This window comes from Protomyctophum bolini, assembly GCF_963924005.1.
Source record: "Protomyctophum bolini genome assembly, chromosome: 8".
NCBI classification, from domain to species: domain Eukaryota; kingdom Metazoa; phylum Chordata; class Actinopteri; order Myctophiformes; family Myctophidae; genus Protomyctophum; species Protomyctophum bolini.
Window position 1 is genome coordinate 26,016,740 of NC_137869.1, and position 25,562 is coordinate 26,042,301.

The 25,562-nt window shown below is 43.1% G+C and overlaps 2 protein-coding genes across 12 annotated transcripts; one reads left to right on the top strand and one right to left on the bottom strand.

The window, feature by feature from the left end:
• Positions 1 to 1,599: 1,599 nt before the first annotated feature.
• rangrf (RAN guanine nucleotide release factor) lies at positions 1,600 to 7,088 on the bottom strand. Of its 8 annotated transcripts, none has more exons than XM_080771223.1 (3): positions 6,981 to 7,088; positions 4,863 to 5,685; positions 1,600 to 3,991 (listed from the first exon to the last, which is right to left on the bottom strand). In XM_080771223.1, exon 3 carries the CDS (start codon positions 3,988 to 3,990, stop codon positions 3,415 to 3,417), a length of 576 nt encoding a protein of 191 aa, XP_080627349.1. In that variant the 5' UTR covers position 3,991; positions 4,863 to 5,685; positions 6,981 to 7,088; the 3' UTR covers positions 1,600 to 3,414. The 8 variants fall into 8 exon arrangements, with proteins under 8 accessions (XP_080627349.1, XP_080627344.1, XP_080627348.1 ...); XM_080771218.1 differs by having other exon boundaries at positions 1,600 to 4,008; XM_080771222.1 differs by having other exon boundaries at positions 1,600 to 4,046.
• vamp4 (vesicle-associated membrane protein 4) lies at positions 5,695 to 18,759 on the top strand. 4 transcript variants are annotated; one of them, XM_080771227.1, is made up of 9 exons: positions 5,695 to 5,900; positions 7,104 to 7,253; positions 8,371 to 8,472; positions 10,882 to 10,928; positions 11,228 to 11,278; positions 12,167 to 12,267; positions 15,201 to 15,280; positions 15,395 to 15,446; positions 15,768 to 18,759. In XM_080771227.1, exons 2-9 carry the CDS (start codon positions 7,251 to 7,253, stop codon positions 15,797 to 15,799), a joined length of 468 nt encoding a protein of 155 aa, XP_080627353.1. In that variant the 5' UTR covers positions 5,695 to 5,900; positions 7,104 to 7,250; the 3' UTR covers positions 15,800 to 18,759. The 4 variants fall into 4 exon arrangements, with proteins under 4 accessions (XP_080627353.1, XP_080627355.1, XP_080627354.1 ...); XM_080771229.1 differs by lacking the exon at positions 7,104 to 7,253 and having other exon boundaries at positions 5,695 to 5,909; XM_080771228.1 differs by lacking the exon at positions 7,104 to 7,253.
• Positions 18,760 to 25,562: the final 6,803 nt, after the last annotated feature.

Below are 25,562 nucleotides of genomic sequence, written 5' to 3' on the forward strand. Positions count from 1 at the left end.
CCCAGGAACTTAAAAAAACACAGATTAAAAAAGGAACGATGCTAAAAAATAGCTACTCTTCTATTATGCAGTCTCAGCAACAACGCAGGGGTCCCAGCCAGGGGAGGCATACTTTGGTCCGACATAATCATTGGTTCGAAGAAGCATTGGTCCGACTCGGGAGAGGGTTGGGGTTAGGTTTAGGTGTGCTGCCCCGTGCTTGCGGTTATGGTTAGGGTGAGGGTTTGGGGTATGTCGGACAAAAGTATAGTAACCCCCAGCCAGGCCCTGGACGTTTATAGTAGTGGTTTTCACCCTTTTCACATCAAGGCCCATTATTTATTTGGCATTTAAGCCACGGACCACCATTTGATGAGATTTAGCCTCTCGAACCTAAAACGTTTAATTTTGTTGAATATGATTTTGCCCACAATTCCATGCTGTATTGATGTGGTGCCATAGGAGATAACAGCCAAACGTTGATCATAATAACAGTTCTACATTCTAATTGTGTAGACTTCTTATACATTTAGTAATGCAGATGTTTAACAATAATTCAACTCTTTTTAAGATATTGTTGGGGCTTTTCTGCCTTTTACTAGCAACAAAGTAAGCTCACAGGAAATGGGGGAGAGAGATGGGGACTTGGGGAGCGACACGCAGCAGGGGTCATCAGAATGGGGAGTCGAACCTGCAGCACGCTGTCAGGTTGGATTAGCAGCCTAGAAAATATGGGTCTGTTTGGTTTAATTTTATGCTCTCAATATATTTGGGAATTTGGCCATTTGGTTACCAACTCTCCATTTAGCTGAGGACCACCTGGAACCTCCTCAAGGACTACTGGTTGAAAACCACTGGTTTATAGAACTACTACTACTGATGTCTCCAAACCCTCACCAGGAAGGGCAGTAAAGACACTCTCTCACTCTTCTGAAAAACAGACAAAAACAACAAGCAACATCCAAGGTAGATTGTGTGTAAAAATCTCTATTTCCATTATGATTATGGTACTGTCTCTAATGAAGGGAAGTGGCTATGCTAAGATTACTCAGAGGAAAGGAGTCCTTGTCTTTATAGAGATCTTGTGCCATTATAATCTCACCAGGGGATGGAAAGGGTTTGATGTGGCCCCTTATTCATTATGTAAGCTTTACCTGAGCTTGACTAGTAAAGGACCTGTCACAGTACACTGTACTGTGTGACAGGTCCTTTACTACAGTATGCCGTGACAACTCTTACTGCATATGCCTGCAGTTAAAATCTTGCGTGTTCTTTCTTTCGTTTTCTTGTTTTTATAACCATGGATACAAGGGGTTCTGTTTCGTGTATTTCTAAATCTAAGAGGGTTTGTTAAATCTTCAAAGAGGCTATAAATGAGGGTCATTTTCTTTAACATTTCCATAAATCCTGAATTTCTCTTGATGTCTCTCCAAGGTTAGAACTGATTCACTATTCCAACATGAGGCCATTGAACTGACTTATGGAGTCAGTTGACCATATTCCTGGTCAGTCCATATATGCTACTGAGATTCAACATCTCAATTTCCACTCTTTATGAGCAAAGCCAAGGTCTTGCTCGAGACACTCAGACATCAGAGGCTTCGTGACTAGTGTTCCTTTTATTGCTCCAGATGGCGATGGAAGGAATACATGGGATGTCAGTTCAACTTTTATGTCTGGCTTTTACTTTGTACCAAGATCATATGCCCCACTTCCCTGTTTTCATCACAATCAAACATCACATCACATCATGATCTGAAGATTAGGACAGTATAGTAACCTTTAAAGGCACTGCAACCACTATGACTGTATCCAGACAGTAGATTCACCAAGATGCCAAAGGCTAGTTTTTAAACAGCTGGTGGATCGAAATGAAGGAAAGGAAAGGTACTATGTTTACCCAGGGTAACTGGACTAAGCTCAAGAACAGCCAGGCCCTGCTCATAGAACATTTCATGGTAGAGGTTCAATGCCTTGAAGCTCCACCCACACTGCAACTTGCCAGAAAACTGGAAACACTTGCCTCCGCGGCAAGTGGAAGCCGCACATGAGCATCATTTTCCATCCACCAGCTGTCTAAAAACCAGGAAGACTCCTGCCGCTCGCGGCATTTGGCATCTTCGTGAATCTACTGTCTGGATGCGCCCATTTAGGGCACTTATGAAGTAAATCGTTTGCCAGCTAAGTCTATGGACGTGTTTAGTTGTAATATACAATGCTTATTATAGAACCACCCTTTTACCAGTCTTTTTGTTTTTCGTTTGAAAGCCTATTATATGGACTTATATGTTTGTTTAGGCCAGGCACTAAATGATTACGTCAAAAAGGTGTTTAATAGAATAACTGCTACCAAAGAATCAACGCTAAAGTCATCCATGGCCTCACAAGGCAGTGGCACCCACATGTACTTCATCCTAAAAAGAAACCAAAAAACATTGGAATAATCAATGCAGGCAACATATTCTACATCTCCAAGAACAGACGCAATTGAAATTAACATACTGTAGTAGTTACCTTTGTTAATGTCATACATTGCTAGCATCATGCATGATATTGTGGTTAACCAGCTGTTGGATGCAAGATGAACATTTTCCTCTCTTCACCATTTGTCAGCCTTATGATTGGTCCCTGACTAACCAGCAGGCTTTCATGTTCCGCCCCGTTTATGTTGAATTTGCTAAAACATCATTTTTGGGAAAAACTAAAAACAAACATAATATGCCCAGTTACCATGCTGCACCTGTGATGTTCCTTTTTATCAAGTTTAAAATAAGAATTGAATACACAGAATATCAATAAGAAGCAACTGAAAAACACCTTAATTCAATGGCAGTGGAATGGTAGTGGTAGAAAGGATTTTTTTCCAACCAAGGAACAGCAACCAATGGTGCGAAGAGGGGCACAACCACAGGCAGGACTTTATGCCCATATGGATTTCTTTGTCAGGCATGCCCAAATAAGGAGTCTATGCAAACGTAAGAAGCTCCATATATGGACACTGGGCAGGGGCCCTGTCCAGAGCCCGGGCAGAGGTCTTTTTGGGGCAGTTCTGGACATCCGTGGGTCCGACCGACTCGACACCGGGCACTGCAACCCCTGTGGTGGGCTGGAACGCGTGTGTCGAATTCGAAGTAGGTGAGGCGAATGGTTCTCGAGTTACGTGGATTACAGACATACAGACATATACGTACACACACTTGGTGCATTTATAGTTAAGAAATATTGAAATTTGTTTGTTTTTGTATTTGTTGATTTTTTTTAAAAGCAATATTTTAGACGATTATAGCGGCCGACAGTAATGGTGTGATGGTGTGAATAGCTCATACCTGACACCATTGTAATTGTCTCAGGGAAAATAATTCTCACTATCTTCTTTTTTTTTTACTTGACTGAAGAAAATAACTGTTTAGAAATGTAGAATCGGCCTCACGTGCTCTAACCAAACAGTCCTGGGTCATGTAATGTGAGAGACTGCAATAGGAGGTGAAAGTCCTGCACGGTCCAGGCTTCAGTAGATCGTTTTCCCACTGCGGCGGCACTGCTGCTGCTGTCAGGGCTGATGCTCAGAGGGTCATTGAACGTCACCAGGAGGTCCGTGGTGAACTGGGGTAGCCGGAACAGGCCCACGTGAACGGTGACCGTGTTCCTGGCCGCTTCGTTGAATTTAGCCACGGCCTGCGTTCCAGTCAGCATCCAGGCGGAACGGCACTGTGACATGGACAGTTCAGACCTGGGGAGGGCCACGAGGCTGGTCACCTCCAGGGCCCCCGGGCCCAGCGCTTTGTTGCTTCCTGCGATGTCCTCAAAATGATACTTGGCAGCGTCTTCGTCTTGCACCTGCTCCTGGAACTCCAGCACCTCCACTATGAGGCTCTGGTCGGTGTGACGGTGGGCGAACACCTCCTGGTTGTCTGGGATCTCCCTCAGCTCGCTGATGTCCGTCACGTCGCGCGGCAGGGCGGCTGACAGAGCACCTCCGAAGAGTGGGCGGCTGCTTTGGACGCTCTGCATCCTGAAGGGAAGAAGCCTCTGAAGTGAAGACCAAGAGTGCACACAGAAACGCTGAGCTGATGGAGTAGATGTATAATGGGAGTGATGCACCTAATGGGTGACTTAAATACCCGGAACAGGGTTACCATAACAACCAACCACAAACAAAATACCATGCAACGTGTATGTAACAGGGTTACCATACCAACAGATGACCAATAACACTATGAAACACAACATAAACCACTCCCCCTTGAAACAAATGTAATTTCATTAAAAAAATATCAAGGGGGAGGGGTTTACCAGGCTAGATCCAATGCACAGCTTTGTGGGTATGTCTGTCTGTCCGTTTCAGCACGGAATGTCCGTTTGAGCACGAAATGTCTGTGACATCATGTTGTTCATCAGACGTCATCAGTGTGATGAAAGGCACCGCTCACTTCACACGAGTGTGATTCCTATGTCCAGCTTTTGGTGTGTGTAATAAAGTTGATTTTGTCCCAACACGTTTGTGTAAACACAAACATTGCATAATACAAACATTGATGACAAAGGTGAGGACGCAAATTGTGATTGGCCGGAATGAGATGATGTATGATGATGTGATGATAAGAGCACCTCTCACTTCACACGGGTGTGATTTTTTTTAAATTAATACTAGTATAGTTAGTATGTTAGTATTATTGTTTGTCTTTAAATGTCGTGATGAATTTAATACACAGAACAGGACCACAATGGAAATATGTGTGGGATATCCTTTTAGCACCTTTTGCCATCACTGTACTTTGCAAACTGTTTAATAATAAAGTATTCAATCAAATTAGCATAAGCAGGCGAGGGTAGAACTTGCTCTTACATTGACATGGCACCGCATAGAAGAAAAGGCCACTAACCTGCAGAAATAATTCAGATGTCAGATTTCACTCGACTTCTGCATGTACTGCTGCAGTGCAGCTGCAGCCATTACCGACAAGTCAACACTTCCGGTGAGGGTGAAAGTTGAGTTTCTTCTATGGTCTCTGCCGTGTTGCTGCTGCCATCTACAGTTAAGGAATAGATGGGATGATTTGTCTGTCCATCGTCTTAAGCATTTACCATTTACCATCTGTTGTAAAACTTTAAATACATCCTCCTTTAGTTGTTGTTGTTGTTGTTGTTGTTGACGTACTCGAAATACTTTTCATAACGAAAATGAGATGATAGCCTATAAGAGTAAAGTAAGACGAGACCATGGACCATATGTTCTGGTCCACATAGCCCACTGCTCTTTATGGACCACCAGTCAGAGCATGCATTTAATTATCTTATAAATGTAATAATTAACAGAGCTCGCTCTCCCGTCTCTTAGCCCAGTCCCCGACTCGTGAGAAAACTAATAGAAAACGATGCAATGGTAGAATTCCAGCTGTTTCTGGAAATTTGAATAGCCCATCTAGCTGTAATGATATAATAGTAGGCCTATCTTCTACCTCTTAATTTAGGGACAGATTAGAATATTTAGAAGAGTGGGCACCTTCATTGTGGGCACCCCCCAAGACAAAAAAGACATGCAGCACAGACAAAACAATATATATTTTGTATTATCCTTTTTTCCCCCCTATTTATTTTTGGCTGCACATCTGGCTCAGGCTGCTAAGGCTCTGAGTGGTCCCTGCCTGGTCCTCCTCGCCTCCACTGTCTCCAGCTGTTTGTGTTCGTTGTTCAGTTCCTGGTCAGCTGATCACAGTGACAGAATAGAGAAGGCACAGTTAGCTGCTGTTAAGTAGTAACTCTCATCTTGTGCGCAAATGTTGTGCTAAATAACGTTAACTCTGCAGCTGCCTCGGATCCAGAAAGGACAGATTTATAATCGAGCCTTTTGTTTATAGAGACCAGCGTTTGATCGTGTCCGATCGTTACCACAGAAGTGGATCTGGGTGAGAACAGCACAGGTATAGCTTGTGAGTTAGCCTCTTAGCATTGATTTGTCAAAGCATCGACGGCCTGTTTTGAGCAAAGTACGTGCTAACGGTTCTAGCGGTTTGTTGACTACTGGGTCAGATTGATAGAGGAATTGTTGCAATTTGTTAACTTTGTCGTCGTAGCCGAGGTTTTCATTATGGCTGGGCAGGTCTTTCGTTTCTAGCCTGTGCAACGACAATATTGCGCAATGCACATTGTAAGAATAATAATACTGTGTGTGTGTGTGTGTGTGTGTGTGTGTGTGTGAGAGTGTGTGACTGTGTGTGCGCGCGCGCGCATTAGTGTTAGACAGTGACATCTGGCTACAAGAAGTAAGATCCTCTGTTAATCTGAGGAAATTACTGTGTAACAACTTCACCTATAAAAAGCAGTCCTACTCTATGAAGCAGCACCCTTTATGAATGTCATCTTTTTTAGATTAATGACCAAATGTTCCATTTCCTATAGATTCTGATTCTCTTCTTTCTTATTTACATCAACACGATTATGATCATAATGGTCTTTGGTGGTCCATAATAAGTTAATAACCCTCACTTCCTATGGTTTGGATACATTATGGGACTTCAATTCAGTTACAAAACAGACTAATTCCGTTAAAAGACTAATTCCGTTATGCCAATTGTTTTGTATGAATTGCATCGTATAAAGTGGCTCTTTTCATGTAGACTAGCTAGTAGCAATTTATAATATGCTTTCTGCAACGATACAGAGAGAGAGAGAATATTTTATACTTGGCTAGAGATGTACCGAATCTACCGATATCAGTTTTTCCTTCACGATACCGATCATTCCAAATGGACACTCAGAGATTTGTACACTCAGAGATATGGTGGTCCTTGAAGATCAGATTAGAACCACAAATCTAGGGATACATTCCATTAATAATTGTGTTAGTAAACATAATGCAAGTTAGTAAACATAATGCAAATACGTAGTACAGTAAGAGTATAAAACAGTCGTGCAGCATCAACTGAAACATTAAAAAATATTACTGTAAATGAAATATCGTGATAAATTACTTGGTATCGGAATGGCATAGACTGGCATACCAGCATTTTAGGCAGTATCGGCAGCTTTTCCAATTCTGGTATCGGTATCGGAACAACTCTAGACTTCTCTTCTGCCCTCTCTCTCTGGCTCTCTGTGCCCTATTCTCTTTCTTTCTGCTTCAGATAGAGGGCTGTTCCCTGCCTCTTTCTCCTCCTCTGTTTACGGAAAGTTCCTTGCTGCCTGCTGCTGGCCACTGAAAGGCCCTTTTCCAACGGTGGTGCCAGAAAAGGACACTGCAAAAGCCCCAGTTTCAGGCTGAGCTGGATTCAATGGTATAATAGAGTCTCATAATAAGTTGCATCGGTGGAGTATCATGTGTGAGTGGACTGGAGTTGTACTTAACCCAGCCCAGAGAGACAGTGATTGCAGTTCGCTGTAGGGAAACACTGGACTTTTGTTGAAATGTTACGTGTGCTGTTAGGAAGCGCATGCAAACAGGTCTGCAAACAGAGGAGATAGAGTTGGCAGAACAGTGTGTTTTCCAGTATAAAGTTTTAATACCAGAGTAATGCTTCACAATATATCATTTCAGCATTGACATCGCAATGTCTGACTCTGTACACTGACTGTACAGAGTCACATTGCAAAGGATGCATTGCTTTTTTCTTCTGCTTTTTTTCCTTCTTTTACCAAATATATTTTTCTTTATATTGCATTTACAAAAACAACAATAGAAAATATTGCAATGTCAAATGTTCCCACAATTGTTCAGCCCTAATACCTAGCCCCAAAACATCAAGAGCCATGATGACATTTCCTGTTTTGTTCAGGCTCTGTGGCTGGTTACACAAGAAGAAATGTTTGGAATCAAGCTAAACGTTGCAATTTCTAATGGGATATAGGAAAGGAAAGATGCCTGGCTTTGCACAGGGATTTGCCACCACACGGTGCAGAATGGGCCTGGCTGAATGGAAAAAGCCAGTCTTTCTAAATATTCTCCAGACAGGGCGCCAGGAAAGAGGTGTCGCCTTGTGTGACCAGCAAGCCAGTCTGCTGAGGAAATGTCAGTGCCAGAGGCCTTCCTCAAATCACGTACCCAGTACCACACATGAATGAATGGCCAGATTTGTTCAATCATTAATGTTGAGAGTGGATTAGAATTTAATGTGAAAGGATTTGCGATGATGAAGTGTTTCCCTCTGTTCTCATGGCGGGTAGCCCCAGTAAAATCTGTCTCTGCCCTGATCAAATCACTCACACCTAAACAAACATCAGAGGAATTCCTCATGTTGCAGGCTGTCTGGTATACTAATTTCCCTGCAATAGTACTATGTATGCAATGCATGTGTTTTGAGGTACCCTTCCTTTACAGCTGCAGCAGGTGTGCTCCAGCTTATAATTTATGTTAGTGAAGTCTTTAACTAATGCTTTTCTCCTACTGTCCTACAGAGGGAGCCAGAGCGGGAGGAGCAGATCGAGGAAAGCATGCCCCCCAAGTTTAAACGACACCTCAACGATGAAGAGGTCACAGGATCCATCCGCAGCGAGAGGGTGAGACACTAATGGAGGAAGTGTTAAAAGGAGTTTTTTAGTCCAACATCATAGAGTGTCACTGAGTGCAGGGGATTCACAAATAAAGCCTGAGAGAGGAGAGACTGTACATACATACCCTAGTTTTATGGAAGGGGTACACGACGAGTAGTCAAATACATAGATATTAACAACATGAAAACCAGTCATTTTGTCCAGAATACTGTAGGTGCAGTGAAACTGTGACCAAAACAACAATGTTAGCGCTTTAGCTGTAGGAATATCATGTACATCTAACGATCGTGAAGACCAATTAAATAATTTATCTGGGGACCACTGGAACCCCCTCAAGGTCCTGTGTGAACCACCGCTGTAAAGCACCAATAAAATGTTAAAGCATGAGGGGTTAAGTGGTGTGGAAATTAGATGGAGCGGATAGTCAAAGAGATGAAAGTAAGAACAGAAGGAAGGCTGAAGACACTCCAGGATCCTTAAGCCAAAGATCTTCTCTTAATCAACACTGCCATGACCTTGCTTGACATCCTCCAACCATCCCTGTTTATTTCCTCTTTATTCTCGCCTCTTGTCTTCAAGAACGTCACTCTGTTTGCTGTTGCGGTTGACCGCTGATTAAAACTTTAAAGGAATCACACCATGTGGACGCTTGCATTGACAAACACCCTTCTACACCATCCTTCTCCGTGTCTGTCCGCGCTTCCCTTTGCCCCACTGCCCCTCAGTTCTGATAATAGCTACCAGTTGTCCTTTGCCTCTCCTGGACAGTAGAAAGAAAGAGTTATTGTTTTGTACCGCGTAACGTTCTTTATGATCATCTGGCCACAATTATTTCAGTGTTTTCTAGCAGTGAAGTTGTGTGTGTGTGTTGCATATCTCTTTAACATCTTTGTCTGGCCACTGTACTGAGTTAAATTCACCTGACTGCAGATGTGGATTTTCCTCCTCATCTTGATTACAGTGTTGGCAGAGTGTCCTGAATAAGATGGATCTCCCGGTGACTGGAAGGTCACAGATTAGATCCCTTTGTCAGCTAGTTTACATCGCTGACTAAGCGTCCTTGAATAAGACACCATTTCAGCACCAGATGCCACTGAATTGGCTCCTAATTGGGGGCACTTCCACTTCCCTTGGCTCACTGCAATTCCCTTTTGAATGATAGATTTATGAGTAGATGCTCTACGCCTTATAGATGGAGTATGTGGATGCAATATGTAGATATAGATGGATAAAAGGTGTAACTTACCCGGTAACAGCTGGCCAAGTCCATATGACTGCTACTCAATGGGAAACAGAGACGGTCAGTTTGTCTCTTCATGCTCCAACTCTCCACCTGAAAGAGTTTTATGCGGCAGTTCAGGCTGATTGGATGCTGTGCCTTCTCTATGAATAACGTTTTACGCAGGGCCTTTGTTGGCCTTATTGTGGCCATCAGTGGTCGAGGCCTGGTTGTAGTTATATAGATGTTTTTGACAGCCTTGCTAGGGACCTTTGAAGCCTCACTCACTACATTCTCCTTCCTAACTCAATTCAGTATTCACACATGTCTTTTATGCCCATCACGAGAAATACTGTTTATAGTTTAGAGATACTATCTGAGATCTGTAAGAAGTCAAACTCAAAACAACAGTGCGATTGATCAGCTTTTCTAAGCAAAACACAAGAGATCACAAGCCTTTTCTTTTGCGGGCGTTTATTGCCACATCGCAAGTACAGCACAAAGACTTTATTGGTTACTCTGTCTGAAGACATTCTGAAAGCTCTATTTACCCCTTCAGCGGGTACTGTATGTGGTTTCTGGAGGTATTTACCCCTTCAGCGGGTACGGTATGTGGTTTCTGGAGGTATTTACCCCTTCAGCGGGTACTGTATGTGGTTTCTGGAGGTATTTACCCCTTCAGCTGGTACTGTATGTGGTTTCTGGAGGTATTTACCCCTTCAGCGGGTACTGTATGTGGTTTCTGGAGGTATTTACCCCTTCAGCGGGTACTGTATGTGGTTTCTGGAGGTATTTACCCCTTCAGCGGGTACTGTATGTGGTTTCTGGAGGTATTTACCCCTTCAGCGGGTACGGTATGTGGTGTCTGGAGGTATTTACCCCTTCAGCGGGTACGGTATGTGGTGTCTGGAGGTATTTACCCCTTCAGCGGGTACTGTATGTAGTTTCTGGAGGTATTTACCCCTTCAGCGGGTACTGTATGTGGTTTCTGGAGGTGTCAATACAGTCCGTTGTTGGTTACACACTGAACTCGGTGGACTGGTTACTTATGCCAGGAATGTTCTCCCTGTATGGACTGGAATCTTCTGTCCTGTATCTCACCAGTCTGACCGGTCCTAAATGGACATTCCACTGATGCAGGAGTCATTGGAAGCATCAGTGTGCGTTTGACCCTTTGGCCTTTTTATCTTTTACAGAGGAACCTGCTGGAGGAGGACTCTGATGAGGAGGAAGACTTCTTCCTGTAGGTCTTTTGGTTGACGTGACATACAGTATACGTCACATGTCAACATATATTCTATAATCTATATCAAAGCATTAGAATGAACACACTACTAAATGTTGTGTTGTGAAATGCTGTAAAATTGACTTCATTACAATTGATTGTACTTTACCCTTATTGATACTAATAGTAATGGTAGTAATCATGAAGTTATTACTAAAGTATATGAAAATAACTGATAGATGAGTAATATTTTTGAATTGCAACATCTCTGAGGGTTTTATGTCTAACTTTTAACATGGTCACTTCTCATCTTCCAGGAGAGGACCATCTGGTCCCCGTTTTGGAGGACAGAATGACAAAATCAAACAGTAAGTAACAAAATATCCCTAAGTACTGCTCAGCACCAATGCTCAGAATAGCCCTCCCAGTGTGGGGATATTTGGTGTTGCATGACAAGCTAATAATGTTTACCAGAAGCACCAGATTGCTAGCAGATTGAGTAACCGCACCGGTGATGTTGTGGGTCCTTGTGTAACAACACTCTTCCAGTCACTCCCACATCCAAGTCCTCCTGAGACCGTTTCCACATTAACCTCCAGTTAGTTTCTGCAAACAGACAGACAGAGAACAGAGAAGGTTATTGTTGAGACATTCTGGCAGCTGCCTTTGGTACTCCGTGGTCCATCGACATTCGACACATGGCGATTTGAGGTTGTGGTAGACAAACATGACGCCCGTTTTTGTCACAGTTTCCTGGAAAGCGGCGTGTATATCAAACAGAGTTCAGCCGCTTTGCCTCTTTCTCAACCTCTACCCTTTGAGGTCACGTCTTCAAAGTGTGGGCGTGTGTGTGTGCAGCAAGGTGTTGAAAATGCCTCTATGCTACAACACATATTTCCTTTTACGGCCAAAGAAGTATTGAGTCAGTGTTATGATTTTACACAAGCCATTGTCTGGCACTCATCCTTGCCAATGTGCAGGACTATGATGGATTTATTTGATTCAACAGGTGCTAGAAAACTGCTTGTTAACTGTTTTTGCAGTCTGAATGACGAGTACTAGTTGTAGTAACCTACCACTTCAAATGCCCCATCAACCACTCTCTTCACCCGTCACATCCCTGCGAGTGGCCCTAATGCAAGGAATAGAAAATTGTCCTTCCCCCAGCTTTACCTTTTAGCCTTTGATGTCTCCCTGTTTTTTCATTTCATGTCTTAATTCACTGTCTCTCCGGATCCCATCCTTTGTCTTTATAGCGTGCAGTCGCAGGTTGATGAAGTCATCGATGTGATGCAGGAGAACATATCCAAGGTGATTGAAAGGGGCGAGCGGCTGGACGACCTACAGGACAAGTCAGGTGAGATGTGTAGAGATGTGGAGACCAAGGTCTTTGTAAAGCACCACAAATAAGCTATACGGAGGAATGCAGGTGTCTTTTGCTAGTTTCCAACTGACTCGGGTGTCATTTTCACACCCAGCACCCATGTTGTATACTGTAATTACCAAATGTTTTATGCTCCTCTGCACGCGCCTATGGGTGTGTGTGTTGGTTTTTAAAATGAGGTTAATGGTCAATGTTTGTTGACTCAACCGGCTACGAGTGTTAAATCCAGTGCAGTAATAATAATAATATCTGGGACTTATATAGTGCTTTTCATAACACTCAAAGACGCTTAGTGACAGCACTGATACTTTCATACTATTTAGAGTGCATTCAGATTAAAATGGTGTCAACTCATGGAAGTGGGTTCACAATGCACACACACTTCTCTCGCAATCAAAATGCATCCAAATTTGACACAACCCGCATGTTCAACATGGTAGATGACATTTCCGAGGGATTCTGCTTTGAGGTTCAAACATTCATTAATGATGTGGAGTGAAATTATACATATTATCCATAAGAGGAAGAAGAATGTCTCAGTGCATCTTTGGAGACCTGAGCGATGAGGAGACAGAGGGCGAGAGAAGCAGAAATACAGCTTATTTCAATAAGTACCCTACAGTTTTCAAATACTGCTCTGCTCGTCAGAGGCGTATCTACAATAAGGCGAGGGCAAGCGCCCGACTGTCCAAATCCATTTCTGGCCTGGCCAAAATCCATACAATGAGAAAAAAAGAGGACAAAAACAAGACCTGAGAACTATTTAAATGGACAGCTGATTGGCCGTTGCGGTAGAGCGCGACCCTCAATCACCCATTGGAATGTAAATGCAAGCCTTTCAGCCTTTGTATCCTACTCGTCTGGCAGGTATATCTCTTTGAAAACCTTTAGTGCTATGATTCTGCGCGGGGAGACGACAATTAACATATCTTGCCTGGCCAAAACATAATTCCTGGATACGCCACACATCATGTAAGAATGTCGGGAATCCATACTGCGCTAAAGCCAAAGTGCAGTAACTACGTTTTTGGACACAGCGATTTATTCGTGTATCCCAAAGGGCAAATTAGCCTTTGTGATTTTGAGAGATAAACAATTACCTGAAGAACATTTTTAGTATAGCAGGGCAGCATAACCTCCTAGCTTTATTTTTACCTGTCTCTGTACAGCAGTAAGTTAAGCATCCGTATGCAATTGGGGCTTCCGAGAACGTGCCATCTGTCATCTGTAATTTTGCGCCTTGTGTTATAGACCGTGCGCCATATATTGTTTAACTGGGCCCCAAGTCCCAGCAACAGGACTCTGGGGATATTTACAGCAAGAGCATGTCAAAATTCTCCGCACCACTTCAAAGGTGCTAATGATATGTCCAGGTTTATTGTTTGAACAGGTGTGTGTCTGGTGGTATTTGCTGGCTCTCATGCACTCACTCGCTCACAAACCCTGATCTCGCTCTCACCTCTGTGTACATTAACAGAGATCTGGAACATGTGTTTAGGTTTCACCACAACACGCCAGCCACACAAGTCTTTGACACAGAATCCTTCCACTTTGTTCTCATTCCTTTCTTCTTGTTGCTTCATCCATTCGGAAGTCATCATAACATCTGCAGATGTTTTATAATTGCTTCTCCCTCTTGTGTGTCCACCAATCGGCCAAGACAATGACCCACATCTGGAACACATTTGTGTGTGCAAACGTGTTTGTTTATGTGTGTTTGCGCGTTGGCACATTTGAGTGCATTCACCCGCCGCATGACTGAATGCGGTGTGTATGTCGCATGGCATGCTTTCCTAGACTCTATTTACCTACTTGTGTGTGTGTGATAAGTTGTAACCGGGTCTTGAATGCAGGCGGATCTGACCTGCCCGCAGGTAGCCCATGTAGAGAATTCCTTAGGATTAACAAGCATCTTCTCAGAAGGAAGAGTGCTTGCCTCTGTGGTTGTGACGGGTCATTAACAGGCACAGGGAGGTAGAGAACACATGACAGAGACTCTGAACAGGAACAGCTTGGACCGCACAGAGCCGCACGCCAGGGAATTGTTAACAAACACGCACACACTCACTCACATGCAAGCACACATGCGCATGCACACAAGTCAACCCCAGTATCTTGGAAATGGGAGGGAGAGAGACAGATGGGGACAGATTTTGTGAGAGATATGAAAAAGTGACGAGAGGCTTTTTATATATATATTATATATATTTCCTAGTTCTATTGTGTAGGAATTTGGCAATTTATGAATTTTCATTGGCAAACTTTGATTTTTGTGGTTTCATGCGAGGACAGGAGTGATGTCACCAGGAACACTGTAGTCTTACATAACTCTCCATTCCATTATATCATATGGAGTCAAGTACAGCTAAACAAACACCCCAAATCAAAATCATAGCCATCCACACAGCCAGCGTACACTTCATTAAGATATTCCACTGTCAGTCGAGATTCAAGATAATAATGAATTGCATTTTTTATAGGGCTTTTCCAAGTGCTCAAAGCGCTTTACAATGGTTCATTCATTCATACATTGGGAGGTGAAGCGGCGAACAGTCGACGCCAGCGTCCTCACTTCCCACATTCACACACCAATGGTGGCAAGCTCACACCAACCAACTCATTGGAGGCAATGTAGGGTTCAGTGTCTTGCCCAAGGACACTTCGACATGTGGACAGGAGGAGCCTGGATTTGAACCGCCGACGCAGTGATCATTGGACGACCTGCTCTACCTCCTGAGCCACAGCCGCCCTAAGATGCCCTTGAGCACGACACTTCATCCCACAAATGACTCGGGTGGAACTGCTCCATTGCCAGTACTGTAGTAAACAGCTGCCAGGGATTAATGTGTGGAAGTCTATGGGGGGTACTGCTGTTTTTATACGTTGCCGTCTGTCCTGTGTTCCAGAGAGCCTATCGGACAACGCATCTGCCTTCAGCAGCCGATCCAAGCAGCTGCATAGGAGGATGTGGTGGAGGGACATGAAGGTAGCAGATTGGTTTGTGTTGGAGAAATGGATTTAGTATTGTTGCAATGTGCAATACAGTACACAAATACACTTGCCTTGCCTTATATTTGTTCAATGCGTCATATTTCCTCAGATGAAGATCATAATTGCCATGGTAGTGGTTGCCCTCCTGCTGATTATCATTGGTGAGTACTTGTAGATCTGCTATTTTGGCGAATGCTCCCCCTAGAATAGGGATGCTGGGGATCAAGTGGTTAAACGTCAAATTTAAAGTTATTTTCAATCTGTCCTGATGTCAAGTTTTCCTAGTGACATACATTATCATGAAAAATGTTACATAAATACGTACCGTAGTATGACATAAAATAAATGCAATGTGCTATAAAGTAACAATGTAATTCAGGGATGCCGTGGATTAAAAAGTTATCTACAGGGGTGCCCTGAGACAAAACAAAACAAATACCTTTGAGAACTACTGCACTGAATTCTTCCTCTGTTTCTTTCAGTTCCAGTGATCCTGCGGTACCGCAGTGGCTGACGAGGAGGACAGGGGGGGAGACATCTCCTCCATGTTTTCCTCCTGGCCCCTTTCTCTCTCCTGCGCACAGTCCTCCACACCAGCTAGGTGGCGCAAGCCAGCCAGCCTACCACATCTCCTCTATGTCAGCCCGGTTTAACCTCTAGGACTATGGGTCCTTCCTGGCCTCTAGAACTCATCCTTACTGCCGATCTTATCGTTTGCATTTTCACGCTAAAAACATCTTGTCTTGTTAGAACCGGGATGGGGGGGTGAGGGGGGCTTAGTTTAAAATCCTGAAATGAGGTTGCAGGGTTGACATAGAGCACTGGTTCTCAACCTGTGGGCCGGGCCTTCTGGTGGGCCGTGAGGGTATTTCAAGTGGTCCCCCCAGAATAATTGGCAAAATGCTACGATTTTAATGATAATACAACATTAATATAGAAACTTGATGCCACTAAATAAGAATCGTTAAAATGCTCCGAAAATGCACGCAGCCCCACCCATTTGACCAAGTGGTTTTAGGTGGGTGGGCTTTGAGATTTTTAATTGGGCCCTGATCCAGAAAAAATTGAGAACCACTGACAGGAGGAAAGGCTTTAATGAAAAACTGTATTTATGCTACTGTATGTATGCGTGGAAAGTCCATTCCATGATGCCACATATCACATTCAGGGCTCTGGCTTTGTTTGGACACCGGGGAACCCAGGCATGCTCTCTCCGACTCGCACTTTTTCGGTTTTTTTAAGTAACCATCTTCAACCTAGCATCCCTATTCGGAGCATGTTGTTGTATTGTCAAAAAGGTTTTACAAAAAAATCTGATCTATAAGCTCAGAATGTGATTATAGTGATGTACTTATAGATCAGCTATTTTCGCTATCCCCCATAAAACGAAGTATGTAGAGCTCAAGTGGTTAATGACTGATAACTCCTCTAACACAAAACAGCTGTGACATTCTGTGGAAGTGCCCCAGCCCGTGTATCCTGTGCCTCCTTTTTAAAACAATACAAGGTAGCCTTTATAAAAAGATTGAATTGAGGACATCGAGTGGCTTACTGCTGCCCTGTTCTGGAAACATCAGAGAAGATGGAATGATTCTAAAAGGAGGTCCAACTGTTGAGACAATAAAAGAAACCTACGCCTCAATGGGCTCTCACAGAATAACTCTTCATACTTCCAGGCAAGGAAGGTTACAGAAGGAAAAGTCATGGTCACCTGACTGGGCTGTGCCATGACGCCCTCTCTGTGGCAAATCACCGGCACCGGAAGTTCGATGAAATACATGTCAGTGAATGGAGCCGGCTGGACCAGCTCATAATTTGGTTCAGGAATATAAAAAGACATATCACAGGTTGTTTTCCAATAACTTGCTTTTCGATGTGCACAGTACATCATTTTATTGAGTCTAAACAGCGGCAGGTATCGTTTCTGTCTCTTGAGTTATCACAAGATTTGGTTACCAGACAGGAAACGGTGGACAGTGATAGCGATACTTGGCACGTTCAGAAACTAGTTTGTGCTCTTTAGATAGAACAGACAATAATGTGTTATATGTCTTGTTCTTTTATATTCCTGAACCGATTATATGAAGGTCTCAATGTTTCATAAATAGTGTTTGTTCATGAGCTGGTCCAGCCGGCGCCATTCACTGCCATGTATTTCATCTAACTTCCGGTGCGAGATTTGCCGCAGAGAGAGTCATGGCCCAGTCACGTGACCATGACTTGAGAACTCTAGTTTTCGCCGGCTGTCGGGCTTAATTGCGACAGCAGGTCACATCAGGGATCTCTATCCCTGATGATGTCAGGAGACCTGGGCACCACATATGGGGGCTTTCCCCATGTATGGGGATTTTGGGTGATACACTGACGGGAAATGCACGATTCCATAGTGAACTGTAACTGCGACCTTCAGTCGCAACTAGTTAAGGTCCCTGCACACTGGCTGAGTTCTTCTGATTTTTCCCGTCGGTTTTCCGAAAAACGTGTCCAGTGTGCAACCACCTTTTCTGCCAATGATACTAATCAAGGTTCTGTTCCATTTAGTGTACAGTGGTTCTCAAACTTTAATTTCAAGGACCCCGATACTGTAACTCTGAGTTACAGACCCATACGGGACAAAGAGACCCACTGGTGTAGCAGAGGGTTTCCTGAGCCAACATGCACAATATATAGCAACACCCTGACTGTTCGACCAGAATGGAACAGAGCCTTCATTAGTATCATCAGTAGCACGGTGAAGGAAGTAGGCATTAGGGAAGGGGCCCAAGTTATTTCCAAAATGGTGTGTGTGTGCGCATAGAGCCCTGTGCTGTTTACGTTTATGTATTGCATCTGTTGAGACAACATTCTCTGTTGTGCTGCTTTCTGCCTCCGAATAGCTTATTACATTGCACACATCTGGGCATCATAGCCAAAACAAAACATGCAGATTATGAATGTCCCCACCCCCTGCACCCCGAACCTCAATGCCCCCAACGCCAGCCCCTCGCCTCCTCAGCTCTGGGGCAACTTGGTCACGGCTGTCCTACTTTCCTGCTGGTGGCATTAAGCCACGGCTCTCTCTCCTCTCCAAACACATTCTATGTTTTAATATTAATATTGTTGCCATCCTACATTATTGAGTTATTTTTGATTGAGCTAATTTCTGCTGGACAGTAACTGTAATGCTTGAAGTGAATGTATGCTCTGTTATTCCCTGACGTCACTGAGGAAGGACCGAATAAGGGACAGTTCATCGAAACATACTGTTACAATGTGTTTACTTTAGTGATTTAGGGAATTTTAAGTTAGTGACTGGAATACCTATAATATACCCCCACTCTCTATATTGTCATTCCTTTTATTATTATTTTCATGTAATTTATTTGAGGTGTAAATATTGATTTCGTAACGATGTACTATACTCCTGACATTGCATTGACAGACTGTGAAATACTGTACCGTTCCTCTGAAAATAAAGTGGTTTTAAAAAGGGCATCTGGACTCCGTGGCTGGTCTGGTTCTGCACTGGTTGGATCGTACCCTAATGTGGGAGGAAGGAATGAGGAGAGAGGATTAAGGATGTAGAGAAGAGTTAAGGAAATAGACCTAAAAGGGGAAACGGTGAACGGCCTGGGTTTGAATGGCATGCCAGACAGCAGCTCTGCGTTGTGTGTGTGTGTGTGTGTGTGTGTGTGTGTGTGTGTGTGTGTGTGTGTGTGTGTGTGTGTGTGTGTGTGTGTGTGTGTGTGTGTGTGTGTGTGCGTGCGTGAGAGAGAGAGAGAGAGAGCATCCACAGTCAAAGAACATTGGGTTATTATTTCCTCCGTTCCCAGGAACCAGTGTAAGTTTCCTGATGTCTCTGACTCCCATCTCATTACCAGGACATTTTATTGGGTCTGTGATTTTACTGGCGGTGTGGAAATCCCAGGATGGCACTAAAAGCAGTGGGGCCTGGTGTGGAGCCCCCATATTGTTCTGACAGACTACGGTTATCCCCTGATCTCAGCCTCAACAGCATAGCAGACCTACAGCCCTGGCAGCAGCAGTATCCAGCAGTGGTGAAAAATAATATATATATATATATATATATATATATATATATATATTTATTAAGTAAAGGTCCGGTGGCAAAGTTCAAAAATCAAATAAACAGAAGTGGGAGATGGCTGGGGAGGCAGGCTTTTATAGACAAATTTGAGGGTTGCCTGGGTGCGGCCATTACTGAGGTGTACCATTAAGCGCAGCAGCACTGATTAGCTACACCTGGCGTACGTAGCACCTGCTCCATGGCCGCGCCCAGGGCACCCCTCTGTGAATTTGTCTATAAGGCGTTGGCACCCGGAAACCCGGGCCCACCAATTAGGCTGATCATCATTGCCCTATTGGAAGCAATGAGAAAACATACCGTAAGTAAAGGGTAAAGAAAACATACAGATTACAGAATCCATAACCAGATAAGTGCAACTATATACTGTAAGATCATATACACGGAACCGTCACAATCAATACTGCAATGTATAAATACTCTGTTAAAAGTACATTTCCGGAATTGAAAATGTATTAGAGTAAAAGTACAAAAAGGTACAGTATTGGTAGAAATGTAGGCCAAAAGTAGAACTTACTTATCAAGCAGAATGTGATGTCTACAAGCTTGTAGATGAGCTGTTTTCAAATTACCAACAGCATGTATACTGGGTTAAAGTGGTTAATGTACTAAAGTTTTCAAACTACTGTAGTGGAGTAAAAGGTATATTTGCCTGAGATGTAGTGGAGTAGAAGCAAAAGTAATGAACATTGGAAATACTCCAGTAAAAGTAAAGAAATACCGGTACAGTACTTGAATAAATATACTTTACACCACTGGTCTCCAGTACTTTTTACAGATGAAGGCGTTTAATGTTGGTGTGAGTCTTTGGCTGTTGAGATCGATGTCAGATGTCCCTCCAGCTGCCACTCGTTACTGCGTTACAGTGCACTCCATTTCTTTTGTTTTAGGGATGAAAAGGGTAGAGAATTGGATTAGCTCTGCCTTACAAGCAATCCATCTGCATTGACTGATTTATTTCTATAACATGTTTGATGACATTCATCTAACTCTAACAGTTTAATATCTAGACTTGATTTAAGTATTGGTTATTGGTATTGGAAAAATATATTTACAGTATATCTGCAGTATATACACAGGTATAGGCCTAGAGCAGGTGTGCTGCGAGTGTATTGCAAGTGGGGCCCCAAATAATTGCCAAAGAACTACTTTTTTATTGATACAACATTAATGTAAAAAATTATATATAAAGAAATTCCAGGTATTTGCTCTCTCAAATCTTGAAAATGAGTTGTCATTGTGATATGATAAATAGGAAGTTAGGAACGTAAACTATGTTGATCATTAAAATAAACGTGCTCTGAGAATGCAATTGGCCCACCCATCTGACCACTTAACACGGCAGCCGAACAGCTGCCGTGTTAAGTGGTCAGTTGGCCGATGGGTGAAGAGTATATATAGACAAATTCACAGAGGCTTGCCTGGGTGCGGCCATTACTGAGGTGTACCATTAAGCGCAGCAGCACTGATTAGCTACACCTGGCCTACGGAGCAGCTGCTCCATGGTTTACCCCCCAGTAATGGCCGCGCCCAGGACACCCCTCTGTGAATGTGTCTATACTGTATAGCTATGTTCCCCTGACCCCTTGGTGTGGGCCCACCCAACACAATCACAATGAAATGAGAGCTAGTAAACTCTAGTGGCTGTAAAGTGTTACAGCTCTTTTAACTGCTCTGCAAGTCACTGGTTTTAACTGCAAGCTAAATGTAGATCTGAGTTGAGATGCTGTTCTTTCCCCTCTCTAGTCAGGTGTGTGTGTGTGTGTGTGTGTGTGTGTGTGTGTGTGTGTGTGTGTGTGTGTTAGTGTGTTATTTAAGAGGCCATAATACAAGGTGAGGTGACAGACAAAGATAATGGTCTATCTATGCTACTACATGCTGCAGGACTTTACTTGACCAATTTGCACACAAAACAGCTCAATCAACACCAAGCTGCTTGTCAAACAAACTCAGTATCAGTCAGTATAATGTGACATGATACTGATGCCATGATACTGATCGTGATTGATTCATGACACTGACTGACATGATGCTGCATGATTCATGACACTGACATTATGATACTGAACATGATACTGCTGACCATTATACTAACATGATACTGATCATGACGCTGACATACTGACATAATACTGACCATTATACTAACATGATACTGATCATGACGCTGACATACTGACATAATACTGACCATTATACTAACATGATACTGATCATGACGCTGACATACTGACATAATACTGACCATTATACTAACATGATACTGATCATGACGCTGACATACTGACATAATACTGACCATTATACTGACCATGATACTGAAATTATACTGACCATGGTACTGTGACCATGATACTGACCATGATACTGACACTGTCATGATACTCACATGATACTGTCACAGGGATGTCAGCTTTGACCAGATAAATCAGTCACCAGATAAATCTGTGGGGTCATTAATGGAAGAGAAGAGTAAAGAAGAATGGTTATATTGTTGTTTTTGGACATTAACTGACGGATATTTTTTTTTATCACATCGAGACATTTAAGGAAAGAAATTAGTTTGTTGGTGCTGTTTTACCAACTCATAGACATCTGGAATGTGAACCATGTAAGGCAGTGGAAGTATAAAGTACCTGTAGCATAACATGGAAAGCCCAAGTAGCCTACCTCAAACATTTTGTACAGACAAGACAACAGACCTAGACATACCACTACCAGTATGAGAGAGAGAGAGAGAGAGAGAGAGAGAGAGAAAGAGAGAGAATACATTTTTATCGTGTTCTGTCCCATGGGACACACCCACGTTGGCAGTAGGGGATGTTTTGGTCCTCTGGTAGTGGACCTCAATGGATGACTTCAGATTCCAGGCATAGCAGCCTAGTACAAGTTATATAAAAGTCAATGGAATAAGGCAGGCATATTAGTCATCCCTACGCGCGCGCACGCACACACACACACACACACACACACACACACACACACACACACACACACACACACACACACACACACACACACACACACACACACACACACACACACACACACACACTCCAAAAATAAAAATAGTCAATTTATACATCTCACAATACATCGCATTGCTACACGTTGTGAGCCTATAGATACATGTTTGGAATAGCCAAAGAATAAAATAGCTTCAATGTTTTATTTTTTTGTAATAAAACTCTAAATTTGTAAAATACACGTGGTTCCAGTGGTGGAGTAAAATGTACAATATAATGGAGATGTAATGGAGTATAAAGAATTGGACCTCAAAATTGTACACTACAGACTAGTAACGCTCGTATTGCTCTTCCTCTCTCTCCCACCTCCATTACATGTGGTTTCACTCAACAACTAGTCCTCTCTTGACTCTTGTCTTTCGTCCGTGCCTCCATCCATCCCTAATGTCCTTCCCCCTCCTCCTCCTGTCCTCGCAGCCTCTCACCCTTTTGATGTTTCCTGTGAGGACGTGCCCAGGTCATAAATATTGCTACCGAATTGCTCACTATTTCCTATACAACAACAAACACATGCCAACTAACTTACTAAACTTGTCCATCCACACGGCGACCTATAATCCCAGTGGTTCTCAAACTTTTACATTTCAAGGACCACCAGTTTGATATAGCATGAGGCCAAGGACCCCCATTTGACCACCATAATAACTGATGTTAAAATACGGGAGCGTATACCTGCCCTTTTTGTTCCATTCCAAAGCCAATAATGCTGCTGCTCTGACAAAACTCAGTCTAATCACTAATCAGCTCAACTGATGATATTTCTAATGTGATTAATCCGTTCTCAAATGTTCTATTAACGGCTCGGTGTGCTGTCATGCTCATTTCAGCACGGCTGGACAGCCTATTTCAACCTTGGTTTCTTGGTTAGAAAAACGACCTGTAGTCATATAAATATTTCACTCCATTTTTGTCTTTTTCCTCCTGTGTACCACCAGAGGGGGGCTCAAGTACCACCAGTGGTACTAGTAGCACTGGTACTAGTACCACCAGTGGTACTAGTAGCACTGGTACTAGTACCACCAGTGGTACTCGTAACAGTGGTTGGGAACCTAATCTATCTTCTCACCAATCAAAGCATTTAAAAGCGATAGTTCACCTAAATAAACGACAATTTCACCACACAAGTATAGGAGATCAATCTTAACAAGAGCAACATTTTTATATTAGCTGGCCAGTTAGTTGCCCTTTCAGTATCCTTTCAATGGTTACACCGAGACTGCTGTAAATAAAATAAAATAAAACAATTCAGAGACCCTGGAAGCCAGGACGTGCACAACTATAAAGAAAAATGTTCATCACCCAATATACCTTTTTTCATTGACAAATAAGCTTTAATGATGATTAAAACTATGACTAGTCTAAATATACTGACAATTTTGTCAACAAATCAACTAAAATGTTAGGGAGGGAGAAGAGATCCAGTAGAACTAAGACATTTTATGTTTGGTTGTGTGCAGGTGTCATTCTCTTTTCCGTCTCCGAAAATATCCGATCTGCAAGCTCAAAACGTGTCGCGCTGGAACACGTTGAGAGCTTGTATTTCGCTATTTAAAATAAACTAAAACATTTCAGCTGACTAAAATATGACTAAAACTAAATGGAATTTTATTCAAAAGACTAATTTTAAATCAAAACTTTCTGTCAAAAGTGTTTGTAGGGTTCCTGCTAACCTCGCTGAACTTGGCCATTCCCTATTTCCCCGCCAGAGCACCCCACTTCCTCTTGAGCGATGGATCTGGGTCAAGGGATGTTTTGGGGATCATAGTTGGCCTCTGAGGTCAACAGAGATGGATGGTTGGACGTCTGAACAGGAGGAGAGACGAGAACAGGAGGAGAGGAGAGGAAAAGTGAGGGGGGGGGGGGGTTGGGTGAGAAGAAACCGTCGAGAATGCAAACAGAGATGCAGGATATGAGCGTAAGGTGAGAAGTTGAACATAAAAGGAAGTGCACACGTGTGTGTGTGTGTGTGTGTGTGTGTGTGTGTGTGTGTGTGTGTGTGTGTGTGTGTGTGTGTGTGCGAGCGCATGCAAGAGTGAGTTGGTACACCTGCTTTTGTGCATGTGTTGTGTATCACCTTTTTCATCCCGGCTCGCTGAAAATAAACAAGGGATCATATTTAACCACTTAAACCCTATACACTTCAGTTGACTGAGGTCCCCCAGGGGTCAATATGTGGTCGCCTCCCCTTTTCCCTAGACACCAAGGGCCCTATTTTTGCCAGACTATATACACCTTATCCCTAAACGTAATTGGCTATTTGAACTTTCAAAAATGTTTTTCAAAATAGTAAAAAAGGCGGGTTCCAAATGTCTTTGCCAAAAATAACCAATCTACAAACTCACACCACATTGCGTTGCGACATGTTGTGAGCTTGTAGATCTGCTATCTGTGCTGAATTCTCACATATTATGAAGACATACCCAGAATAGGATGTTAGGGTCCATGTTGTTGATATTGCATGACTGACAGTGAAGGAACGTGAAGCAGCAGGCAGCGGATGTGTCTGATATTGTGAGAAGAGATGGAGGGGGGGTAGAGGTCTATTTAGATGGTGATGGATACATAACGAGCTAAGTTACACTGGGAGATGTGTTCTGTAGCGAATGACGCATTGCATTATGTCAGAATTCAAACTTTAAAACTGATTAAGCTGTGTTTGAGTAGGAAAACACCTGTTCACACGTGCACACACACACGCACACACGCGCGCACACACACACACACACACACACACACACACACACACACACACACACACACACACACACACACACACACACACACACACACACACACACACACACACACACACACACACACACACACACACACACACACACACACACACACACACACACACACACACACACACACACACACACCCCTACTGTATGCACATGCATATAACCCTGCATGCACAAAAATGCACACATATATTCACAAACACACATGCATGCACACATAAACCTACATGCACAAATGCATGTTCCCGTCACCGTCACCACAAACGTCAGGGAAACGACAGCATGGCGAGGGTCATTCCTGGTGTCCAGTTGATGGGCTCGTAACCCTTAACTCTTCACAATGATGACATCTATGGCCAGTTTGACGTCATGCCTTGGCCCCCTACCAGGGTGAAACAGGACACTGTCTCCTTTAGGAGGTAA

Excerpts from the sequence above, each read along its gene's own strand:
- vamp4 (XM_080771227.1), top strand. Across the intron at positions 10,929-11,227 it reads GAGGAGGAAGACTTCTTCCT|GAGAGGACCATCTGGTCCCC; the intron begins GTAGGTCTTTTG and ends CTCATCTTCCAG. Across the intron at positions 11,279-12,166 it reads CAGAATGACAAAATCAAACA|CGTGCAGTCGCAGGTTGATG; the intron begins GTAAGTAACAAA and ends TTGTCTTTATAG.
- rangrf (XM_080771223.1), bottom strand. The coding sequence starts at position 3,990 with ATGCAGAGCGTCCAAAGCAGCCGCCCACTCTTCGGAGGTGCTCTGTCA.